Here is a 20,930-nt window from a genome sequence, read left to right as displayed (position 1 = left end):
AATGTTTTAATTTCAAAATGTCCTTTGTTCTGGCAGGTGAGAACTAAGCTTACTTAATGTTAGTAATTCCAGAACAGAGACCTTCTGTTCACCCATTGCTAGAGTCCCTACTTGTATCTCCATCACTCTTTATGTTGTTGGTGGAGATGCTGGCATTTATCCATGAGGTATGTAATACTGTAAATTGAGATTGTAATGCAGCTCAGACGAGGACGGAGTTAGTGATGGAGTGAATAAAACCAGCATATGTGAGTAAATCACTAAGACTAGATGAGCTGAGTGATTTATGGTAGAAAGGGTGGGGCACCTCACCTATCACAAGGGATGGGGTCAGGGACCAGAGATGCCTGACCTTCCTGCTGGCCCTGCTCTGCCGCTGTGCCCTTGTTTCTCTGTTGTCAAGCCTCAAAAGTCCCAGAAGTTAACCCCTTTCTCCTTTTATTCATCTAACTTAATTCCCTTAAACTGGGTACTCCCATTCAAGCCTAGTTGTAGAATGATGGTGTGTTAGAGTATAAACCTAGTTAGTAACAGTGGGCTTAACTTTCACTGGGATTTTTGTCCGGGAACTAACTCTCTGGGGCTTGTGTATGCATGGAGATGGTATTGGAGGAGGGGGGCATTCTTAGAGACCCCTGTTCCTGCATCTCATGTTTTCCTTTCTTGTGGCCCTTGTACTTCCATTCTGTGCCAGCTGCTCCCATTCTTCCTGCTTTTCTGGGTTTTCTTTAATCACAGTAGACTCATAATTAAGCATCATCTAGTCCCTGTGGGAGGACACTGAGCAGGCCAGTGGAGTAGTTCCATCCAGGTCTACCTGGTGAGTTGAGTTTATTAGGGTTACTTCTGGGAGCATGGGTGGCTCACAAGCAGCTGCATCACTGAGAACCCACCAACAACTCACAAAGGCTGCTCTCCTGGAGCGTCCTGAACAACCTCGGAAGCCTGCAGGGGGCTCAAGGAGCCTGAGCAGTTGTTTCTGCCTCTGTGCCTGTGGGCAGGGGTATTGTGAGCCATGTAACTCTGAGCCTGGGAGCCCGATAAGCCTCTCTCCTCCCTCTAGGAGAGATGTTTCAGTTCTGAGGAGATGCCTACACACCTTCTCAGCGGACAAGCAAGATTCCCTCATCTCTGACTCTTTGCATACCAGCAACTGCACAGATTTCCACAGATTTATATTTATACTTCCCTTGGAAAATAGATTGTCAGATTATTTACATAGATGAATCATAGAGTTTTAAGTTGTCATTAAAAAGTGTAAAAGGGGCCTGACCCCCATCATGTCTTGTTACCCCACTCCCACTGTTCCTAGTTAAACAAAAATTTCTACGACTTTGTCTTATTTTTACCTAGTTCTGACTCTATATATCCCTCAGAAACTCTCCTAATATATACAAAGGCACTTTTACTGCTGAAAAAAGTACAACCAAATAGGGAAAAGAGCTTTTGTCTAACTGAAGAGAAAAACTATAGTGCAATAGCAGCTCATTACTTCAGAGGAACATCCTAAAAAGTTGATGTCAAAGATTTTAAAAAATGTTTCTCCATGTTATTGGTAATGGATACTTATATCTTCTATTTCATGAGAACTTTAAGCAACTTACTTTTATTTCTTTTCCAGATGTTATTTTTAAGAATTAATGCAAGTTACAAACTCCACTTGAAAAAGCAGTTGTCACACTTAAATGTAATAAATGATGGAGGACCTCAAAATGGGTATGATTCTTAGTCTGGTTTACATGCTCCCGCACTGAATGGCTTGATTATTTGCTCTTCTGCATGTCGTCCTCTTCTGCTGTCAATCATATTGAGGAAGAGAACCGTAAGGTTTTCTTGTGGACACGTCTCTCCTTATTTTCCCACTGCCTCTGTGTGTTAAGGTTTGTCAGTGGCCAGCTCCTCCCTGGGCCTTACAGACCCTCAGAGAGGCAGTGTGGGCTGTGGGTCCTCTAGATGCCCAGCAGTGGTGCTTTTTCCAGACAGGGCTCAGCTCTACCCCTTGGACTAGAGGAGTAGCTTCATTTTGTGGGATTCTGAAAAAAATCATTATTGTTTGAAACAGTATATAATGATTTAACAATCGTTAAAGTTGATTGTATTTAAAAACCATAGGATTCTTGTTTGCCAAAGTTTGGGTTAAGCTCTAGCTCTGCCACTTACTACCATTTTTTTAAAAATGATTTATCTTCATAGTCTGTAGTGGAAACCATATTTTAAAAATAATTTATTTAATTTTTATTTTATGTGCATTAGTGTGAAGGTGTCAGATCCCTTGGAATTGGCATTACAGACAGTTGTGGGTGATGGGAATTGAACCTGGGTCCTTTGGAAGAGCAGTGCTCTTAACCGCTGAGCCGTCTCTCTAGCCCCACAGCCCCACTTACTAGCTTTTAGATAATTTTGAACAGTCTCTCAACTTATAGGCCTGAATTTTCTTAGGTATCTTTTGTTTTGGTTTTTTGTTTGAGTTTTAGACAGGGGTTGGCTCTTGTTATATACACCTGGCTGGCTTCGAACTTAAGAGATCTACCTGCCTCTGCCTTCAGGTGCTAGGCTTAAAGGTGCGTGATAAGGATGATGACTTTAAAACAGAACAAAAACCCAAACAACGAAACCACTTTTCTTCCTTTTACGAAGAAAATTGAAGATACAAATCTGAGGCTGGGGATGCTGTTAGGTGGCGGGACACTTGCCTGGCATCTGTGAGGCCCTGGCTTTAGGCCCTGATATTGTGAAAGTGTGTGTGTTTCACAGACAGTAAAACCACCAATCACTTGTTAAATTTCATGTGGTTTCTTTGGTGTGCCACAGTCATCCTTTAAAAAAAAAAAAAAAAAAATGTGTATGGGTGTTTTGCCTGAATGTCTCTGCAGGCACCATGTGATAGGCCTAGTGCTCATGGAAGCCAGAAAGAGCTTCCTCTGTAACTAGAGTCACAGTTATGAACTGCCATGTGGGTGCTAGGAACTAACCCAGGCCCTCTGCAAGAACAAGTGCCCAGAACTGCTGAGCCATCTCTCCAGTGCCTGAAAAACTACCTATAATGACATAAAATATTGATTATAGGTAGTCTGTTGTTCAAGCTAAATTAGAGGTGCTTAATGTCTTCTTCATTCAGAGTCAATTTAGAAGCAGTAATGAAATGATCAGAGAAAGGTCTCCTTTGAATTCTAAGCGGGAATGAAGTTTGGCTTCCTGCTGTTCCTTATAGTTGAACTCATTCATCCAGCTAAATCGAACAGTTACAAGATTAGACCTCTGCTTAGTTACACTGGGTCTTGAGTTCCCTTGTATAAAGTTAATGTAGTCACTCAGAATTCCAACTAGAAAATTGCATATTCTCAATGAAACCATGTAGATTCACACCCAGCTGCTAGCTAAATACTGTTCATGATCTATTCTCTTGCTGTGAAGTCATTAACAAATTTGGCTGGTCAAGCATTATATAAATCAGGAAATTATGACCTTTAGCTGATTAATTTTCGTCCAAATTTGGATTGTGAATGGTTTAAAGACATTGCTTACTTAAATCACTGTTCAAAATTAACGGCTGGAATGGATAAGATTCTTTTAAACATTCCTAGCCCGGAATGATCTGTAAGAAGTTACTCTCCTTGGCCATTTGGAGGGAAGAACCTGCTTCTTGGAGAGGGTATGAGTTTCACATACTCTACCAGCAGTTGTCGGCCCTCCCAGCAGGCCAGGGTTGTGCAAGTGACCACATACGGCTATTCATGAGTTCCTGTGACGAGAGCCGAGTACTTCATACATGCTGCTACTTCACTCGTAAGGTCCCAATCAGTTGTGAAGCTACTAAAAACTTGAGAGTCAGGCATAATTATATTTGTCCATTTATAAAGTGCAGGGTTTTTTCCAAGCAAATTGTTATCCATATCACCTAAACTATACTATAGAAAACTTTGCATGAAAGTTCTTTGGTGTTCCTCTGAGCTATGTTCGTGCATGGAGAAAAATCCTTGCTCTGTTGACATTAATGTCAAGATCAGTTCTTCTTCCATTTGGGCTGAGGAGATACTCGGTGACAGTGATCGCCTACTGTTCACGAGGCCTAGTCCCTGCCGCCCACCTCCCTCAGTGTTCTACACACTCTTGCTGTTTGTGTGGTCAATGCGCTAACAATTTGTTTCCCACACTTTTTTGAACCCTAAAATAGACCTGAATTGGACGTGGGGGAGGAATGTGAATAAAATACTACGAGCAGATCAGCACTTAAAGGAAAACAAAAGTTAGACTTCAGTTTCTGCTAGAGTCACAGGCTAAGAAGCTCCTGCTTGTTCAGGGTCTAAAGAAGTGCTCTTTCAGGTGTAGGTATAAATCTGACAAGTCAGCACACAAAAATGAGTCTTTTATTAATTGGATCCGTATATTGTGTGTGTGTTGCTGGAGATGGAGTCCACAGCCTTATTCATGCTAAGTACGTACTCTACCATTGAGCTGTACTCCCAAACCCAGCCCTCAGTATCGAGCTTGATATTCTGTAGTGCCTGCCCACGAACCCCAGCTTTCATTGAATTTCTAGGTACTGCCAACAAACCTATGCTTTGAGTTTCCCTATTGTAGTCACATGTACAAGTTTTAGTGAAACCAGCTGAAATCATTTCAGTTTAACTTGCTCTTTTCTTTTGGTTCATGCTTTTTAAAAATAAATCTGATGTTATCAGGCAGATTTTATCATGAAACTGACTACAAAAGGCATTGATCACATGAGTATAAAATGGTTCTTTGAGAGTAGGAAACTGCTAAGTGTCAGTGTTTTTATCCCTATCAACTCTGAATTTAAAAATATTCTAGCAGCTAGACAAAGCATCAGAATGTTGCTCCTTTAATCATCTGAATAGAAAGTGTTAAATTTAAAAACACCTTTCTTCCTACTGTTTAGGTTGGTCACAGCAGATGTAGCTTTTTACACTGGAAATCTTCAAGCCTTAAAAGGCCTTAAAGATCTGGATCTAAATATGGCCGAGATCTGGGAACAGAAGAGGTGATGACAGATTGGAAACCCGGGTAGTTTGTCTGACTACAGGATGTGTTTCTGAAGAAAATCTGGATGCCTGGTGTTTTAAGAACTGAACCTGGGACCCAAAGTGAACTGAGGCGGGGGAAGGGAAAAGAAGCATCAGTGTTGGGACTGGATTCAGTGGGATCCACAAGGAACGCCATGTTTGTGCGTCCTTCAGTAAGGAGTAACTGATCAGGTGTCTATAACAGTTTTCATTCTCTCTGGAAACAGACTCAGGTTTCTTTGGACCAAATCCAAAAGAACACATAGCTGTAACACAGCTGTAGTTGCCTAGAATGCTCTGTATACTTTATATTAAAATGCTCTGCATTTCTTCCAGTGCAATGAGATTCATATGGTGTCCCACCTTATTAATGATGGTACAATTGAAGATATGAAAATCTTAGTCAACCTCTGTAGAAAGTTTTCTCTATGAAAGTAAAGCTGTTTGAAAATTATTTTTTTACAGATCTTTATAAAAAATAAACATCTTTTGATTGCTTGGATTTAGGAATTCAGTTTTTGTTTTAGTGACTAATGTCAAGTTTCAGGTTTTTGTGTGTTGCATATTTAACTTTTCCACTACCACTGTTATGTCACTGGGTAAAGCCGCAAACTGATAAATACATGGAAGACTGATTGTAAGGAATAAAGAATATTTGCATTTACTTATGCAACTACTAATTTAAGTACTCTCCAGAAGTGATATACACAAAACTATGATTTAATAATAGTATTTATGAAAGTACCTATGAAGGGCTTGGGGTTGCATTGTTTTTTGCTTTTTTATTTCTAGCAGAGGCAAGAATACATATTCATAATATGCCTACTTATGAATTCTCATTTTAACATTTAGATAACATGAAATATGGCCCTCTTGGATTCTTAATTAATTTTAAGTTACTTTTGATATGTATATAATAAGTAAAGACCAGGGATAAACAGAACTTTTAAAATACAGGCTGCTATGTTGGGGCCAGAAATACAAGGTCGACGAGTAAGCAATCCGAAGACTTTTATAATACCTACCTTCAAAATCAGAATTGGCAGCACTCTACAAGTGAAAGTGCCTGTGTCTCACACCAAGAATCTTGCCTAACTCTGTCAGAGTGCCTAATCTTATGGTGATAATGTACAATGAAATAATCTTACTTTGTGGAGGGTTTTTTTTGTTTGTTTGTTTTGTTTTCTCAAGAGAATCTTTTTTTTTTTTAATCATTACAGAGGTATGTCATTGGTTCTTAAACTGTCAAAAATAAAGATGTAAAAAATCATCAGACTTAAAAGGCAACTTTTTTCAATGGTATAGAATGCAGTATACTTTAAACATAGCCTTTTCCAAACCAATATGGAAGAACTGGAAACATTACTTGCTTAGAGAAAGGTTTCTATCAGGAGACCTGACTGTAAAGGTAATCATAGTTCTGAATGATAACAAGTGTTAAGAACTGAAGCTTTAATGAAGGGGAACGTGTAATGAGGCTATCCCCCAGCATAGCTTTAGGGTACAAGGATGTGAAAGACATGCTAGACCTTTGCCTGCCCCACCCCTTAAGCTGTGGGGGAGGGGGGCTGTTTCATCAGCATGGCGGGCGTCCCAGTTTTAGAACCAGATGAAGAACACTAAGATACCTTCAAGTTCCGTGTTTAAGAGTCTTAAAAGTGAAAAACAAGAAAACCAGCCTGGCTAGTGAGAAAACGGCAAGAGCAAACCTTCCAGTCTACACTGGAGCAAGAGTACACTGTCTTCTGCAGTTTCACAGAGTGAGCATTAAACAGCACAGGTAACACGTGGATTTTTATTATTATTTTTGAAATCAAAGGCAATTCAAAGTGGCCATCACTGAAGCTTCTGTTAAAGACTGCAGAGCTGGACCACCTAAGATTAAATAATATTGCACTTTAAGAGGAACTACTATCTAGGCTCTTCATCAAACAAGGAAAGTACTGCTTCATCTATGCTTTCCTTAGACTAAAACTAAAAATCAACACTGCAGAATACAGCACAGTAAATAAAGTACCTGCTTATTTTATAATCTTAAGAGTACATTTTATTGTAGGAAACTCTTTAGCCTGTATCTGGCAGCGCTTATTTCAGTGGTCCAGGATGCGAAGATTTCCAGATACAATCTTGTTCTCTAACACTGCTCCAGGGGGGATGTCAATTCTGTCACCATGATTTGCAATAATGATAACTGTTCCCTAAGTGAAGAAAAAAAATCAAGATTGTACTTAAAATTGCATCTTAAGCATACAACTGGTTATCTTAAAATCAAGCTCATGTCAACTCCTTTTACAATGTAGCTGCTGTAAATATAAGTAAATTAAACATGCGGTCAATAAGGAAAATGACGTCCTTTTATCACAATCCTAGTGGCGTTTCTAGACTCCCGTCTCCATAGAGGTGGCAGCAGAAATGGGAAGCAGATGCAGGCCACGGCACAAAGGGCCCACCTTCAGTCGTGAGGAAGTAAGGGTGGCTGGCTCTCAGTACATACAGGGTTGGTTTTGGTGTGTGTCTGGGTTAGTACACCTGCACGAGGCTGTGGAGACCTCAGGTGTTGTCCCTCATGCGTCACACACTTCTCTCTCTGCCTCCCAGAGTCCTGGGATTATAGGTGCGCGTGCCACCGCGCCAGACTACATGTCCCCCTTTTGAGACAGGATCTCTTTCCCATTTTGCTGGAGCTCAGTGGGCGGAGAGCAACATGGTGAGGCAGCAGAAAAGCTGGCCAGCAAGCTCCAGGGACCTGCCCATCTGCTGCTGCAGTGCAGGCACGACAAATCATGTGCCACCACGTGTTCTTAGGTTCTACAGGGTTGAGCTCCTCGGCCCCTACTCCTGCCTTTTTTGTTTTGAAGAAGTTACTGGTAACATTTACATTTTAGTGACATTTTAGATTGAGCAGTATACACAGTGAAGTTACAGTCATGTATAATCTTGTTCTAACACCATTGAAGCAAACGGTCTTAATGTAAAGGAACACCTGAAATATCAATATAGGGGTTTATAAGACTGTAATTAGGAAAAGGCAAGTGTATCTTCAGTTTAGCTTTATTATTAGCCACCCTCCATATTTCTCAAGAGGAACAGATCATTGGCTACCCGAAGTTATTTTTCTACTTTCAGTCCTATAGTGAGTTAATTCATAATGCTAACGGGCACCCTATTCTGAAAACTGTCCCATTTACCTACCAACTAGTGTTTACTTTTTCATTTGAGGGTTATTTTCCACAAAATTCTGGTGTTATGATCGCATTTTAACTAGGTAAATACACGGAGATACAATGATGATCTGATCGTCTGCTCAGACTAATTACTCCTTAGTGAATGTAAATTTAGGACTAGAAAGTGAGGCCTAATTTTATAAAGCCATAATAAATATGACTTTCATCATACCTTTAACGAAACATTTTTTCCAAATGTTACATCTCCTGAAACAGTGAGGTGGTCCAATTCCAGCATATCAGGTATACTTTCAAACCTCCTTAGGTAATCTTGAACCTTCAAGTAGAAGCATAAATAGTCTTTCAGATGCTAGCACATGAAAGCACTAGAACCCAAGGGATGCAGATCCAAGGACCTCCCCTTTGAGTACAATTGTGCCAAAAGGGATTTCTCTTGTCTCTCCAGTTTGCCTCTGCTCCCGCATACATACCTCATAACTACTCTGCATCTGCTCATGCATCACTCAGCCACAGTTCAGAATCAAGTTTCCATTTCTCTTGTCTAAATTACCATAGGCATTCTTTATTTCACTGTCTGTACTCTCATCTCATACACTCTCCCTTACTCTTTTCTTTTTCTCTTACCCTCACTGTCCACCTTTCTTTACTTCTAATTATAACCCTCCACAGCTTTAAGAATCTCTAAATCTGTGGACCCTAATGGTACCTCAATTTTCCCTCCTAGAATTGCTCCCTATGTGCTCCAGTATTTGAATACCTCCCTGGGCTGGTGTCACCGTTAGGTTTACGAGGAATGGTCTTGATGGAAGAAGTATGTTACAGGGATGAGGTTCTGGAGCGTGAAGCCTTGCCCTATTTCCAGTTTGCATTCTCTGCTTGTGAGAGTATGAGCTATCAGCTTCCTGTTTCTGCTGCCATGCTTTTCCAGCCATGACAGAATAAACTCATATTCTTCTGTAAGTTGCCTCAGTCGCAGAATTGTAGCCAAACATCTGTGTCTCCCCCAGTCAATACCCTACTTGGGGAATAATATAGAGCTTACAACAGGCACTCCTAGACTGAAGAATTATTTTCTCAACTATACTCTCGGCATTACCACAAACAAGTCCCACTTGAACACTGCAAGTACTTCAACTGAAAAAATACAGCTGACGAAAGAAAGCAAAGAAATAACACCAGATGTCCAAATCCCAATGCATGAAAACACCTAGATAATATCACTCTTCCAAATGACACGTAATCTCAAACAGGTAATTCAAAACAATATGTATGTTCAAAGACCAACAGCTAAACAAAATAGGGAAGGTGGTAGATGATAAGAAAGAGTTCAACAAATACTGAAAAACTAATCTTAAATGTTGGATAAACACATAAAACACAGTAAGTTAAAAACCTCTGTGGAGCATCTTAACAATGGATCAAGGAGAGGAAAGTAAGTGATCTCAAAGGCAAAAGGGAGGAACTGGACAACCTAAAAGGACAGAAATTATCAAGGACCAGTGGAATTCCAAGATGCCTGAAAAACTTTGAAGAAACCAAGTCTCTATGTTATGGGCATAGAAGGAGAAGATTATTCTCAAAACACAGAAGACACTTTTTAGGGCTGGGCATGATGGCACAGGCCTTTAATCCCAGCACCTGAGAAGCAGAGGCAGGCAAAACTCCTGTGAGTTAAAGCCAGCCTGGTCTACACAAAGTTCCAGGACAGCCAGGGCTCCATAGTGAGTGAGATCATGTCAAAAACATTTCAAAATAATAACAACAGAAGACTTAGGAAAAAGATAATCCTGGTGGAGGAGGCATTTAGGATTCCAATAGACAAGACCAGAAAATAACCTCTCCTTGTCATAATTAAAACACTATATGCACTGAGCAAGTATACTGAAAGTAGCAAGAAAGAAACATATAAAGGTAGGCCCATCAGATATAACAGTAGATTATTAAAGAAATGTTAAAGCCAGAATGGCTTGGAATAATGCTTTCAAGTTCTGAGATAGTAATTGCCAACCAAGAATACTGCAGGTAGCATAATTGAAGAAAAGACAAAACCTTCCTTGATAAAAATAAACTAAAGAAATGTGTAACTACGAAAACCAAGTATCTTCTACAGAAGATACTTGAAGGAATCCACCCAAAGGAAGGTCACAGGAAATAAACCACACTAAAATAATACTAAAAAAGGAAAAAATATTAAAACCCCTTAACAAATGGCATGGATCAATACACAACTTTCAATAATATAATATTAATGGTCCCAATTCCCCAACCAAAAAACGGGCTAGTACACTGAGTCAAAAAGTAGGAGCCACCTTTTCACTACCAACAGGAAACACACAATCAAAGAACAGAGGTTATAAACAAACCTCGTATGTCACCACAAAAGACACTACTCTAGGATGGGAGAAGTATTTTAAGCATAAGGTCCTGCAAAACAAGCAAGTGTTACTGTTGTACTATCTGACAAAGTGGACTTTAAAACTGGTAAAAGCACAGGAAAAATGGATGGAATTGGGAAACACAATCTGCAGTGTGGTAAGCCAAGCTCAGACAAAAATGTGTCGCAAGTGCCCAGTTTCCAATGTGTGGATTTACCCACTTAACTTGGAGTATCTATGGAGCCCCTGAAACTAGAAGGGGCCCAGAAGGAGCAAGGGGAGAAGAGGTCTTAAGAAGCAAGGGAACAGAAGATCCATCAATATAAAAGTAGGTGAGGGAATACTGTAAGTTTAAGGCTTAAGCAGAAACAGGGGCAGGAGAGAGGAAGGGCGGGGTGAGTCAACCAAAACTAAGGATAAATGAAAATGCTCTATGAAAACCCATTACTTTGACCAGTACCCTGCATGGATGGACAAGGCTTTCCCCAGAAGATACTGGTTATTAAGTTAAAATCTTAGTGCCAGGCATAGGAAACCCTTTAAAAGTTCCTGGTCAAGGAGGTCTCAGTCCACCAAAAGAACAAAGGCTATTGCTGTTGCTCCTGGTTGCTCATCAGAACTAAATGGTACAATGCTTTGCCAAAGCCAATACATTTTGGTTGTAGGATAGACAAACAAGCTGGAACTGACCCCAAACCTTCCCCTTTGCTGAATAGCTTTCACAGAAAATGCTGCTTTGTAGGCCACAGGGGAAGAAAAGCTGTCAATGGTCTTGTGTAGTGGCAGACTCTGTGCCACAATACAAACGTCCCAAAGATGCCCGTTGGGCCACAACTGCTTTCATATTGGAGGCCTGTTCCACAGAAGGAAAGCCATCCTCGCACTGTCCATCTGGCCAAAGCCCCTGGCTTAGGAGGTCATAAGCCCTGGGAGGGAGGGAACCTACAACTGTTGTGTTGCTAAAAGGTTATGTTCTTAAAGTGCCTGGTAAATACTTACGTTTCTAACACAGATTACTGCTGCCCTCAACCTTGACTAGATACTATCTTGCCAGTGGTCAACAGTCACTGCAGACCCCTAACTGGTCTAAGTGCGGAGAGTAAGTGACTGTTGAGTTCTCAGACCTAAATGGAACATCTCCATCAATCCCAATCTCAAGAATCAGGGAACATTCAGAAGAGTGAGTGGAAAGAATGTACGAGCTGGAGGAAGGGGCTCAGTGCTGTGAAATACTGTCTTCTGGAAACGGCATGATCACTGAATTCATGATCTCGCCACAACTAGGGTTATTTGTCTGTATAAGATCAAGCCAGCATAATCAGCATTCTAAAAGGTAGCACTGATTTCACTTGGTTATTAAAAACAAACAAACAAACAAACATGAAGGAGAAAGGCTGATGTGTTGGTTCCGGAGGGAGTTGGAAAGTAGGGGACAGAATCAAGAAACAATGTTTGCAACTATAAAATTGTCAATATTTGATCAAGACATCTTTCAAAAATGGATGCATGACAGCAGACTGCCTGCAGAAGATCAGGCCAGTCCAAATTTCGGCACAGACTACTGGACCCCTGAGGCCTACACTACAGCTAGAGCTACCAACAGCTCCTGGCCACTGAGGGCAGGTCACTTCTGGTATGCGCATGCCCCAGTGAATAGCCCCATGCCCATTTGTCCATGGTTAGCTTTCATTAGACTTGGAGCTATTAACAATTTTTTTTTTTTTTTTTTAAAGAGGGACTGGAGAGATGGCTCAGCAGTTAAGAGAACTTAATTCTTGCAAAGGACCTGCCTTCACTTCCCAGAACCTGCATCAGGCTGATTATAACCTTCTCTAACTCCAGTTCCAGGGGATATGGTGCCTTCTCACCTTCGAGGGCATTTGGTGCACGCGTGTGGTGCACATAAATTCACACAAGGCACACACATGCCCCCACGAAAAAACGAAAGACAAATCTTTACAAAAATAGATGAGGTGGGAGGGGAGAGGTTGGTGGGCTGGGGGTGGTAGTGATGGATAAGACTATATATGTACAAAAACAGATAAAATATTTAAAACAGAAAAACGGATTATATTTAGAAGATATCTTAACTATAAACATTTTCCCGGCCAAGTTCTTCTGTGGGAGAACCTATTTATTTGCACTCATATTCAACCTCCTATGATGGAGAGAGCAGTAGACATTACTGAAAATCAAGCATTTTATAATGCAGTTGAGCAGAACAGATGTTTTGTTTTAAAATGAGAAAACAAATGAGTACCCATCCTATTAAAACAGATGAGTGGTTTCCAAAGGATTTAGAGAAAGAGGAGAGACCATCAAGGCTTGAGTATCCTGGACTGGAGCTGGCCTTACGGGATAGGCAGGAGTCACAGGTGCAGCAGGGCTCAGGAGGAGGGACAGCACAGATCATTTGTGATCACCACATGCTTCGTTCTTTCTTAGACTTTGTTTTCTATTTGCTAAGGAAATAAAGCCCTACTGGTTTTGGCTCCTACTATGCCATTCTGCCTCTCTGTCTACTCTTTTATCCCTTGCTGACTGGACTCTAATTAGACATGAAGACAACCTCTCCACTTTTAGATGTTTTCTTAGGCTATTCAAGAATTTGTTCCAGGAGTCTCCTTCAAATAATTTTCCCCTCCTGATTATATTAATTTTCATCAATATATAAGCAAATCCTCTCATATTTTGAGACAGAAACCCTCAAAATGGCAAAATATCTTTTGACCTATGACCTAATTTTTTTTTCTTTGTGATGTCAACTCTTAAAATTCATCTCTAACTTCAATTCTCCATCTTCCTTAAATCCATTCCAGTTAGATTCCCAAACTTCATACTGGTAAGTCTAATGGTGAATTCTCCATTTGACACATGGCTCCCTCCACCTTGAAACTTATTTTTCATCTTTCAGGACCCACATATTCATACTTTGCTACTCAATTCTTCATCTGCACTCTAGACCAAATGGCACTACAGCACATCCAGGACTAGACTAGACTTGGAGGGCACAGCAGGCTCTCTGAGGCTAGCCACCAGCCTGCCCTGTTGCCTTAGGGTGGGGTTTTCTACGTCTACTCCTCACCCTGCCTGGCTCTAATCCACTGCATACGTAGCCTCTCCCCGAGGCTCTCTATGCCAGCTCGGGCGCCCCACTCTGTCCTCACTGTGTTCTCCAGAGTCTTCACTACCTGCCATACTATGTGTTTCATGTACTGGCTTCTCCCACTAGAATGTTAATTTTATGCAATAAGAGTTTCAGTTTGCTTTGTCTGCTCCTGTGTTTCCAAATCTAGAAACTGCCGAGGAGATGGTAGGAGCACAGTAAGTATTTATTAAACCAGAATTAACCTTTTCTAACTCAGGAAAACAGTCTTGGAAAAGACAAGATAAAATGTCACCAAATTGAAGCACTCTTTCCTAACTCTCCAGAGCAACCACAGAGACTACAGTCAAATTCCTTTAAACCATACAAAAGATGGAGGGATACAAAGTTAGCAGCAGAAAGCAATTTTCCAGGTAGCTTTCCAATTACCTACCTTGGTAAAAGAACTGCCTAATTTAACCAAGGGTACTGTAGGGAATTCCCGCTTTTCACTCATGGTCAAAGATCCTGCATTAAGGCTGTAGAGGTTTGACATCACAAGTAAGAGATCTGATGTGGTTTTCACAGGCAGAAAACGACTCCGTGGAACATTAATACCTAAAGAATTCTCGAAACTTTTAATTGCAGCTCCAACTGCAGTTTCTAACTGAATGACATTCAGGCCTCCATCCAAAGTCTGTAAAAAGGCAAGAAGAAAAAAGGAGGTAGAAGAAGAGTAGGGAAACAAAGGGTTTGGGGCTTGCTTTTGAGACAGGATCTTATGTGCCACACTCACTGGCCTCGAACTCACTATGTACTGAGGACAACCTTGAACCACTTCCAACTGCTGGAATTACAGATGTATAGCACCACCGACCCAGGAAACACAGGTTTATGCGCCTATTACTCAGCTTTGTTCTATGAGTGATGTTAGTACTTGGGAAGCGGGTTCAGAGTCCTGAGAACTGACATTAATCAAATATTACTGGCTCACATATATGTTTTGGTTTGGTTTTTTAAGTCTCTTGAGTCAGCAATGTGTCCATTTTTCACTAACGAGCCAGGGTTGGGAAAACTTATGCAAGATGCCTACAATAAATGGCATATGAGCATAAAAGCAGTAACTAAGCTGAAGGAGGTCCTCCAGGAACACATCACCGGGATGAGTGCAGACTCTGGAGGGCAAGCTGACTAGATAAAGAGCTGTTACTTAGGGAGTAGGGTCTGCTTTTAGAAACCAGGGAGCCCGCTGGACCGTGACCCTCACTTACCTTTGGATTCACAATGATTTCCATGTCAATGGCATTCTGTTCCTGCAGTCTTTTAACTGCTGCAAGAGAAATCCATAGGTTGTTTGTGTTAAATATTTTAAATTTTGACACAGACTTGAATTCATCAACATGTGCTTTTGGCACTTGAGCGATTTCCACCAGTCTCAGTTTGCCTTCATACTGAGTGAGTGTCCCACCCTAGAAAAGCAGAAAATCATGAGTGCTTCCAAATCTTTTGCAATCAGCCTTACCACACTGATTATGACTTCCATAAATTTTCATAGAAGACACTGACTAGATAATCTTCTAATATACAAAGTGACATATTCATGATTCAGATTCTTACTTTGTCATAAACATTCATTGTCCTGTCTATAATTAAAGCCCCGGCAGTACCAGAGTCGTCCTCCCCTCCTAAAGTCTGCTATAGGAACATTTACTCCCAAACCACTGCCCATCACCACACAATTTAGTCCTACCTAGATGAGGTCTAGGATGAGGGGAGAAGGGAGACAAATGAGTGGATGAGAAGTAAATTGAGGCTAAATTTACTGGCAACCACAAGACCAAGCCAGTATGGGAGGAGGAGGCACATATCCAGAGGAGAGGATGTTTTGGTATGGACTGGCCACAGAAAACAATAAAATCTTATGTGCCATTTTATCAAAGGCCAATATTATCGCCAAATATGCCATGTTCAATTTACACTTTGTACTAACACAACTGCATTCTATTTGCACAACTACAAAGACAGTGAGGTGTCAAAGTACACATATGACACACAAACTCACTCTGTAGAAGCAGACTGCCATTAAAGAAGTGACATCATAAAATACCTAACACCAAACTGGAAGAGTACTACTGGCGTGGACAAATGTTTTGTATTTTCACATAGTTCAGATCTGTTCCATAAAAGCATATGAAACGGCTTCCAATTTAAATTACTGAACAGATTTATACTATTATTAATTCTGAGTTTATGATACACACTTTTATCTTAAAACTTAAGGTAACCCACAGAAAACACCACACTCTCTTAAAATGATATTAAGTAAATAATACGTTGTGCATAAAATAGAAACATAAATTAGAAAAAAATTAACCATGTAGCTTATCAAATGTTTTACCTTTACGTCTGCTCGTGTTTTATTTGTGACTTCCATGACAAATTCACAGCGTTTCCCATTGGGTGGGTTCATTAGATGGTTAAGAATATAAAGATCTACTGTGGCACCCAGGTTATCTATGTTAGACACAAAAATATACTCTTTGCCTTCGTCTATAAAGGCGTCGAGTAAGCCAGAGTTATAGAAACTAGCATAGATATCTCCATGCCCTGGAGGGTACCATGCTTCTGTATTTTCCCCTGAGTACGACACATCCTTTGCTATAGGAAGTAAAGACTCTTTATTAATCCTCGGGTACCTTTAAAAACAAAAACAAAACAAGGAAGTTATTATACGGATTCTGTAGTGTACCCTAATCCTTCAAGAAAAACAATACATTAAAATTAAATAAGGGCTGGAGAGATGGGTCAGTGGTTAGTTACGTGCACGGAACTGCTCAGTTCCCAGCACCCATCTCAGATGGCTCACAAGCTCCTGTAAACCATTTCGGGGACATCCTCTTCTATTTTCCTTAGCACCCACACTCATCTGCACATACCCACACACAGATACACACAAACACAAATAAGACAAATACAAAGAAAACAAACTCTTTAAAATATTAAATAAAACATCCCTCTCTTTCAAAGACTGTCAACAGTAATTTATAGGTGAATCTTTTTAAGAAAGTCTGTCATTATTATTTTTAAAATCCATTTTCCAGAGTGTTATCAAGGAAGTTTTCTGAGGCCACACAGAAAAGGAAGACACTCCTATTTTTAAGGTGTTTTGTTTTGTTTCCAGGTCTCTAAAAGGAAGGACTCGGTAAACGATCCTTTTAGCTCTTTGGTTGCAGGAAGGCCCTGTGCCTGGGAGTCTATCTGAGGACGCCTGCCCCTTCTTCAACAGTGTTCTCAGGGCTGCTTCCCGCTTCCCCTCCTTGAGCGTACCGGGATCTGCACATGGGAGAACTGGCAAACAGTAACGGGAAGCACGAAAGAGCACAGGACAGACAGAGCCTGTTAGGACTCAGGGAACAAACATGACAATGTGAAAAAAATACCAACCAACTAATGACCTGACTTTAGACATACCATTTCCAAAGTGTCCATAGGCTGCTATCTATCCCTAAATAGAAAGCTTGTTCCCTAAGTCACCTGAATTTCTTTCTACTCACTCTATTCCCCTCTCAAAGTAGATGCTTTTCTCCAAAACTTACTTAAATTTCCAGAGGTCTATCCATTCAGGGTCTATCTGTTTAGGGTTGAATAAACTCCCTCCCATTGGCAAGGTTTTTAGTATTGTGGTTTGCAGGAAGTCATCCACCTAACTAAAGACCTTCACATGCAAAGGCTTTATAAACTGTCCTTAAATATTTGGGACATAGAATAAGACCTGAAGTAGATCCCCTGAGAAAAGGGAAGCGCTAGAACCCACGTTTGTAACCATCACGCATCTTTCAGCGTGTGTCTAGCTTTGAAGGCTTCAGCTCTTGCACGAATTGGCCCCCTGCTGCAATGAGGCGACTGCTCAACAGTGAAGAGAACGCTCAGGGTCCAGTACCACCAGCCAATTCTTTTTATTTCTGGTACCTGCTTTGATTGAAGGTGTAGATTTTCACACGACAGTGACTGTACTTCTGAAGTATTTTTTTGGTATCTTCATCCGTGTTAAAAGAGTTCATTAAAACAAGAGGAACATCTGTATTATAGGTCTTGTTTAAATGCTAAAAAGGAGAATGACAAATAGATCACCCAGAGTCACATTCTCTGACTTAAAATGTAAGCTATTCTCTTCAGTGGTTAGGATCGGAATGTTTCAAACCTGACCTACAGCTCTCTCCGGGTTTATACATGCACATATCCACACATTTTGTGTACGAGCCAGGTGTGTAGCTAAGCAAGTCACCACACACTCATTCAATAGTCAGCTGAGACCTCTACTTGGTGGCTCAGGGCAGCTCCCCCTGGACTGCCTGCACAGGCAGCATTGTTCTATGACTGGAAGGCAGACAGGTGCTGACTAAGCATTTGCTCGTGGATCTAAGTTCTGTGGGGACGGGCATACAAATGCTACAAAGTCATGGATTCCTGTTCCCAGGGTGAATTCAAACTCTTCAGTCACACTTCAGTCTTCTCAGTCTCTCAAAAGAGCCAAGAAGCAACATAATAGAAAAGATTCTTAGAGAACAGACTGTCTCATGTTCAAATTTTGATTCTACTTTGCTAACTAACTAGAAGCCGTGGGCTTGGACCCACACTCAGAATGTGGTAACAGTACTTGTGAGTTGCTGAGAGGAATAAAGGGTCACTTTGGAGAAACCACTTAGAATGCCTGCTGCACAGTAAATACTGGATGAATCTTAGCTGCTGCTGCTGCTGCTGCTGGTGTCATGACTGTAGCTGCTAGCCTCACATCAGACAAGAGAGAAAGAGGTGGAAAAAGACAGGCCCTTGTCTCGTGAGGTCAACAATTAGTAACTGTCAAAGAAGGAAGCCAAGAACAGCTCTTAGTGTCCACCGCATCCGACCAGAAGGGGGAAGAGACATCTTCCCCAGCTTCCCAAAAGGGAGTCAGTCAGAAAACTCCAGTGTCATGAAGCTACCATTAGAAAGAAAGTAGTTAGAGAGGGCAGATCACAGGAGACTCTGAACAGACCCAAAGCTTTCACTGACCACAAATGCCATTTAAAATCAAGCTTACACCACCCAACACACACTAATAAAGAGACAAAAGAGCAATCCCATCAACTAGATCAAACTCACATCTACACTTAATAATATAGCTCTTATATTACTGTAGAGACTAAACCCACTGTAGTTTCTTATGAGAAAGGTTAAATGCTACTCACCTCAATTTGCTGAACAGTTAGATCCAAAAAGGTATTCTCATTTCTTACACCAATCAGACTTTTAGGGCCTTTGCAGCCCATGCTGGTTCCCAGACCACCATTGAGTTTCACCACCACCAGTTTGTTTAATACAGAAGATATGTTATCAGGTAAGCCTCTGGCCTTTATCTTTTCATAGGGTTGAATCTGAAAGAAAATATAAAATTAGGTGTAATTTAAATAGCTTTATGAGGAGTTAAGGAAATCAATCTAAGGTTACTTCCATGGTTGCTTAAAAAGTTTTGGTCTCTCGGTGTAAAGCTCCGACAGGCGCACGTGGGCTATTTCCCTTGCACAGAGAGGAGCTCAGTGTATTGACCACAGTCAGACTTGGGTCCGACCAGACAGAGTGTCTCAATCTTGAATTACCTTAAGAAGCTACTTTCAATTTTAATCAAAATATCAAATCAAGTCTAGTATTTCAGGGGCATTACCCTCTGCTTCAATTCTGGAGAGTAATGTATATTAATCATATACTACTTTTCCTACTACAGGAGGCAAAAACCAACATATATGTTTTTTGTCCTACTTTTCCATTTAGCTGTAAGATGACTCTTCAGAACAACGTGGCACAGACTTTCAGTCACAATTCTAGGTATGCACAAGCACAGTTCCTTCCTGAGAAGTTTAATTCTAGGGTGTCACTTTATAAAAACATGTACTGGAAAATTAAACATACTTGTTCTCAGAAATGCCATGGGGAGGGAGAGCTGAGGCTGGAGCTGGGGAAAGCCACCCCACCTCCTCTCTAGCACCCTAGCTCTGTGAGCAGAGCGCCTTAGTCTCGAATTTGCCCTTCAAGCACAGAAACAATGCTGTTTATAGGAAAGACCCATGTTTTTGCTGTTGTTGAAAGCAGAGTAACAAACCTTACATTTTATAGCAAGAATGACAGCTTTTAAAAGGTCACAATGCACCTCTACCCATCTGTGGCAGCCTGTGGCTTGCTCTAAGAGCACAGGTCCTCAAGTGGCTTCTTTAGTCTCATCACGGTATGAGACAGAAGCACCCAAGTGGTTCCTCTATGAGTATCAGCTGTTATTTGTCCTGCTATCTGTTACTGTGCACTCGTGTAAGGTCATTTTTGATTGGGAAAGAACAGACCTAACGGGCTCACCTCTTGTAGTCTAGGCCTTGAAGGTCAACATCTCGGTGTGTTTGATGGACAAACTCAGTACACAATTCTTGTTCACAGATCTTTCTACAAAATACTTAGTCTGCAACTTAGTTCTTAATTGCCAACTGTAGACGAATACTGTCTTACATGGTGTAAACACGAGAGTACACAAGCTCTTCTCACAGCTTCCTACTGATGATGCTCAGTATCCCTCATTCTGAGCTATTTCTCCCTGTGGCAGAACTGTCCATTTTCTTCCTAACTGCTGCATAGGCTTCAGTAGCTATTCTCATTCATGCAACAAAAGAAAGGCTGGTGACAATAAATAAATAAATAAATAAACAAACAAACAAACAAATAAATAAATAAATAAATAAATAAGATTTTTAGAAAATTAAAAAAATAAAACATTGAAGAGGTGTAAAGACACTCTAGTGAAGAAAAAGTCCCAATTTAAATGTCTCACCATCAAAAAATAAAAACAGATGACAGAGATGGAACTTTCTGTCCCCTTACGTAACTGTATTTTATAGTCCTTTCTGACCCAGCTGCTGAAATCAACTGGTGAGTAAGAGAATGCCACTCTGCCACAGTGGTTCCAAGGAGTCTATTATTCTTTTAGGAGATGTTCTTGGGCACATGATATTTACTCTAAAAAGTTAGTTATTTCCCAGTTATTTTTTAAAAGCCAATTAATTTCCATTTAGCAGTTACTTTCCCTTCCCACACTAAGCATGAAATTAAAAAATCTAGTTGTTAATTCATTTTAGGTAAGACTGATACATCAGAAATATTCTTATTTAACTAATGCTCTTGCTCTGGATATGTTTTTTAAAAAAATAGAATGATACATCAGAAATATTTTTATTTAATTAAT

General features: G+C 40.6%; 2 protein-coding genes across 6 annotated transcripts in view; one reads left to right on the top strand and one right to left on the bottom strand.

The window, feature by feature from the left end:
* The window catches only part of Vps54 (VPS54 subunit of GARP complex), an 82,071-nt gene extending 75,777 nt beyond the window's left edge, over positions 1 to 6,294 (top strand). For all 4 annotated transcript variants that reach the window (XM_055628935.1, XM_055628932.1, XM_055628933.1 and 1 more), the window contains 2 exons: positions 1,622 to 1,716; positions 4,901 to 6,294. In XM_055628935.1, the coding sequence (XP_055484910.1) occupies positions 1,622 to 1,716; positions 4,901 to 5,006 (201 nt within the window). In that variant the 3' untranslated portion in view covers positions 5,007 to 6,294. The remainder of the gene's footprint in view (positions 1 to 1,621; positions 1,717 to 4,900) is intronic.
* A 511-nt stretch (positions 6,295 to 6,805) lies between these two features.
* Ugp2 (UDP-glucose pyrophosphorylase 2) overlaps positions 6,806 to 20,930 on the bottom strand; it is a 51,744-nt gene continuing 37,619 nt past the window's right edge. For both annotated transcript variants that reach the window (XM_055628939.1, XM_055628937.1), the window contains exons 4-10: positions 18,898 to 19,083; positions 17,639 to 17,772; positions 16,068 to 16,365; positions 14,941 to 15,138; positions 14,124 to 14,366; positions 8,421 to 8,525; positions 6,806 to 7,222 (exon numbers count right to left, since the gene is read on the bottom strand). In XM_055628939.1, the coding sequence (XP_055484914.1) occupies positions 7,115 to 7,222; positions 8,421 to 8,525; positions 14,124 to 14,366; positions 14,941 to 15,138; positions 16,068 to 16,365; positions 17,639 to 17,772; positions 18,898 to 19,083 (1,272 nt within the window). In that variant the 3' untranslated portion in view covers positions 6,806 to 7,114. The remainder of the gene's footprint in view (positions 7,223 to 8,420; positions 8,526 to 14,123; positions 14,367 to 14,940; positions 15,139 to 16,067; positions 16,366 to 17,638; positions 17,773 to 18,897; positions 19,084 to 20,930) is intronic.

Source organism: Psammomys obesus, unplaced genomic scaffold (assembly GCF_907164565.1).
Source record: "Psammomys obesus unplaced genomic scaffold, mPsaObe1.curated_primary_1811, whole genome shotgun sequence".
NCBI classification, from domain to species: Eukaryota; Metazoa; Chordata; class Mammalia; order Rodentia; family Muridae; genus Psammomys; species Psammomys obesus.
The sequence above is the reverse complement of the archived record's forward strand: the minus strand, read 5'-3'. Positions and strand labels throughout refer to the sequence as shown.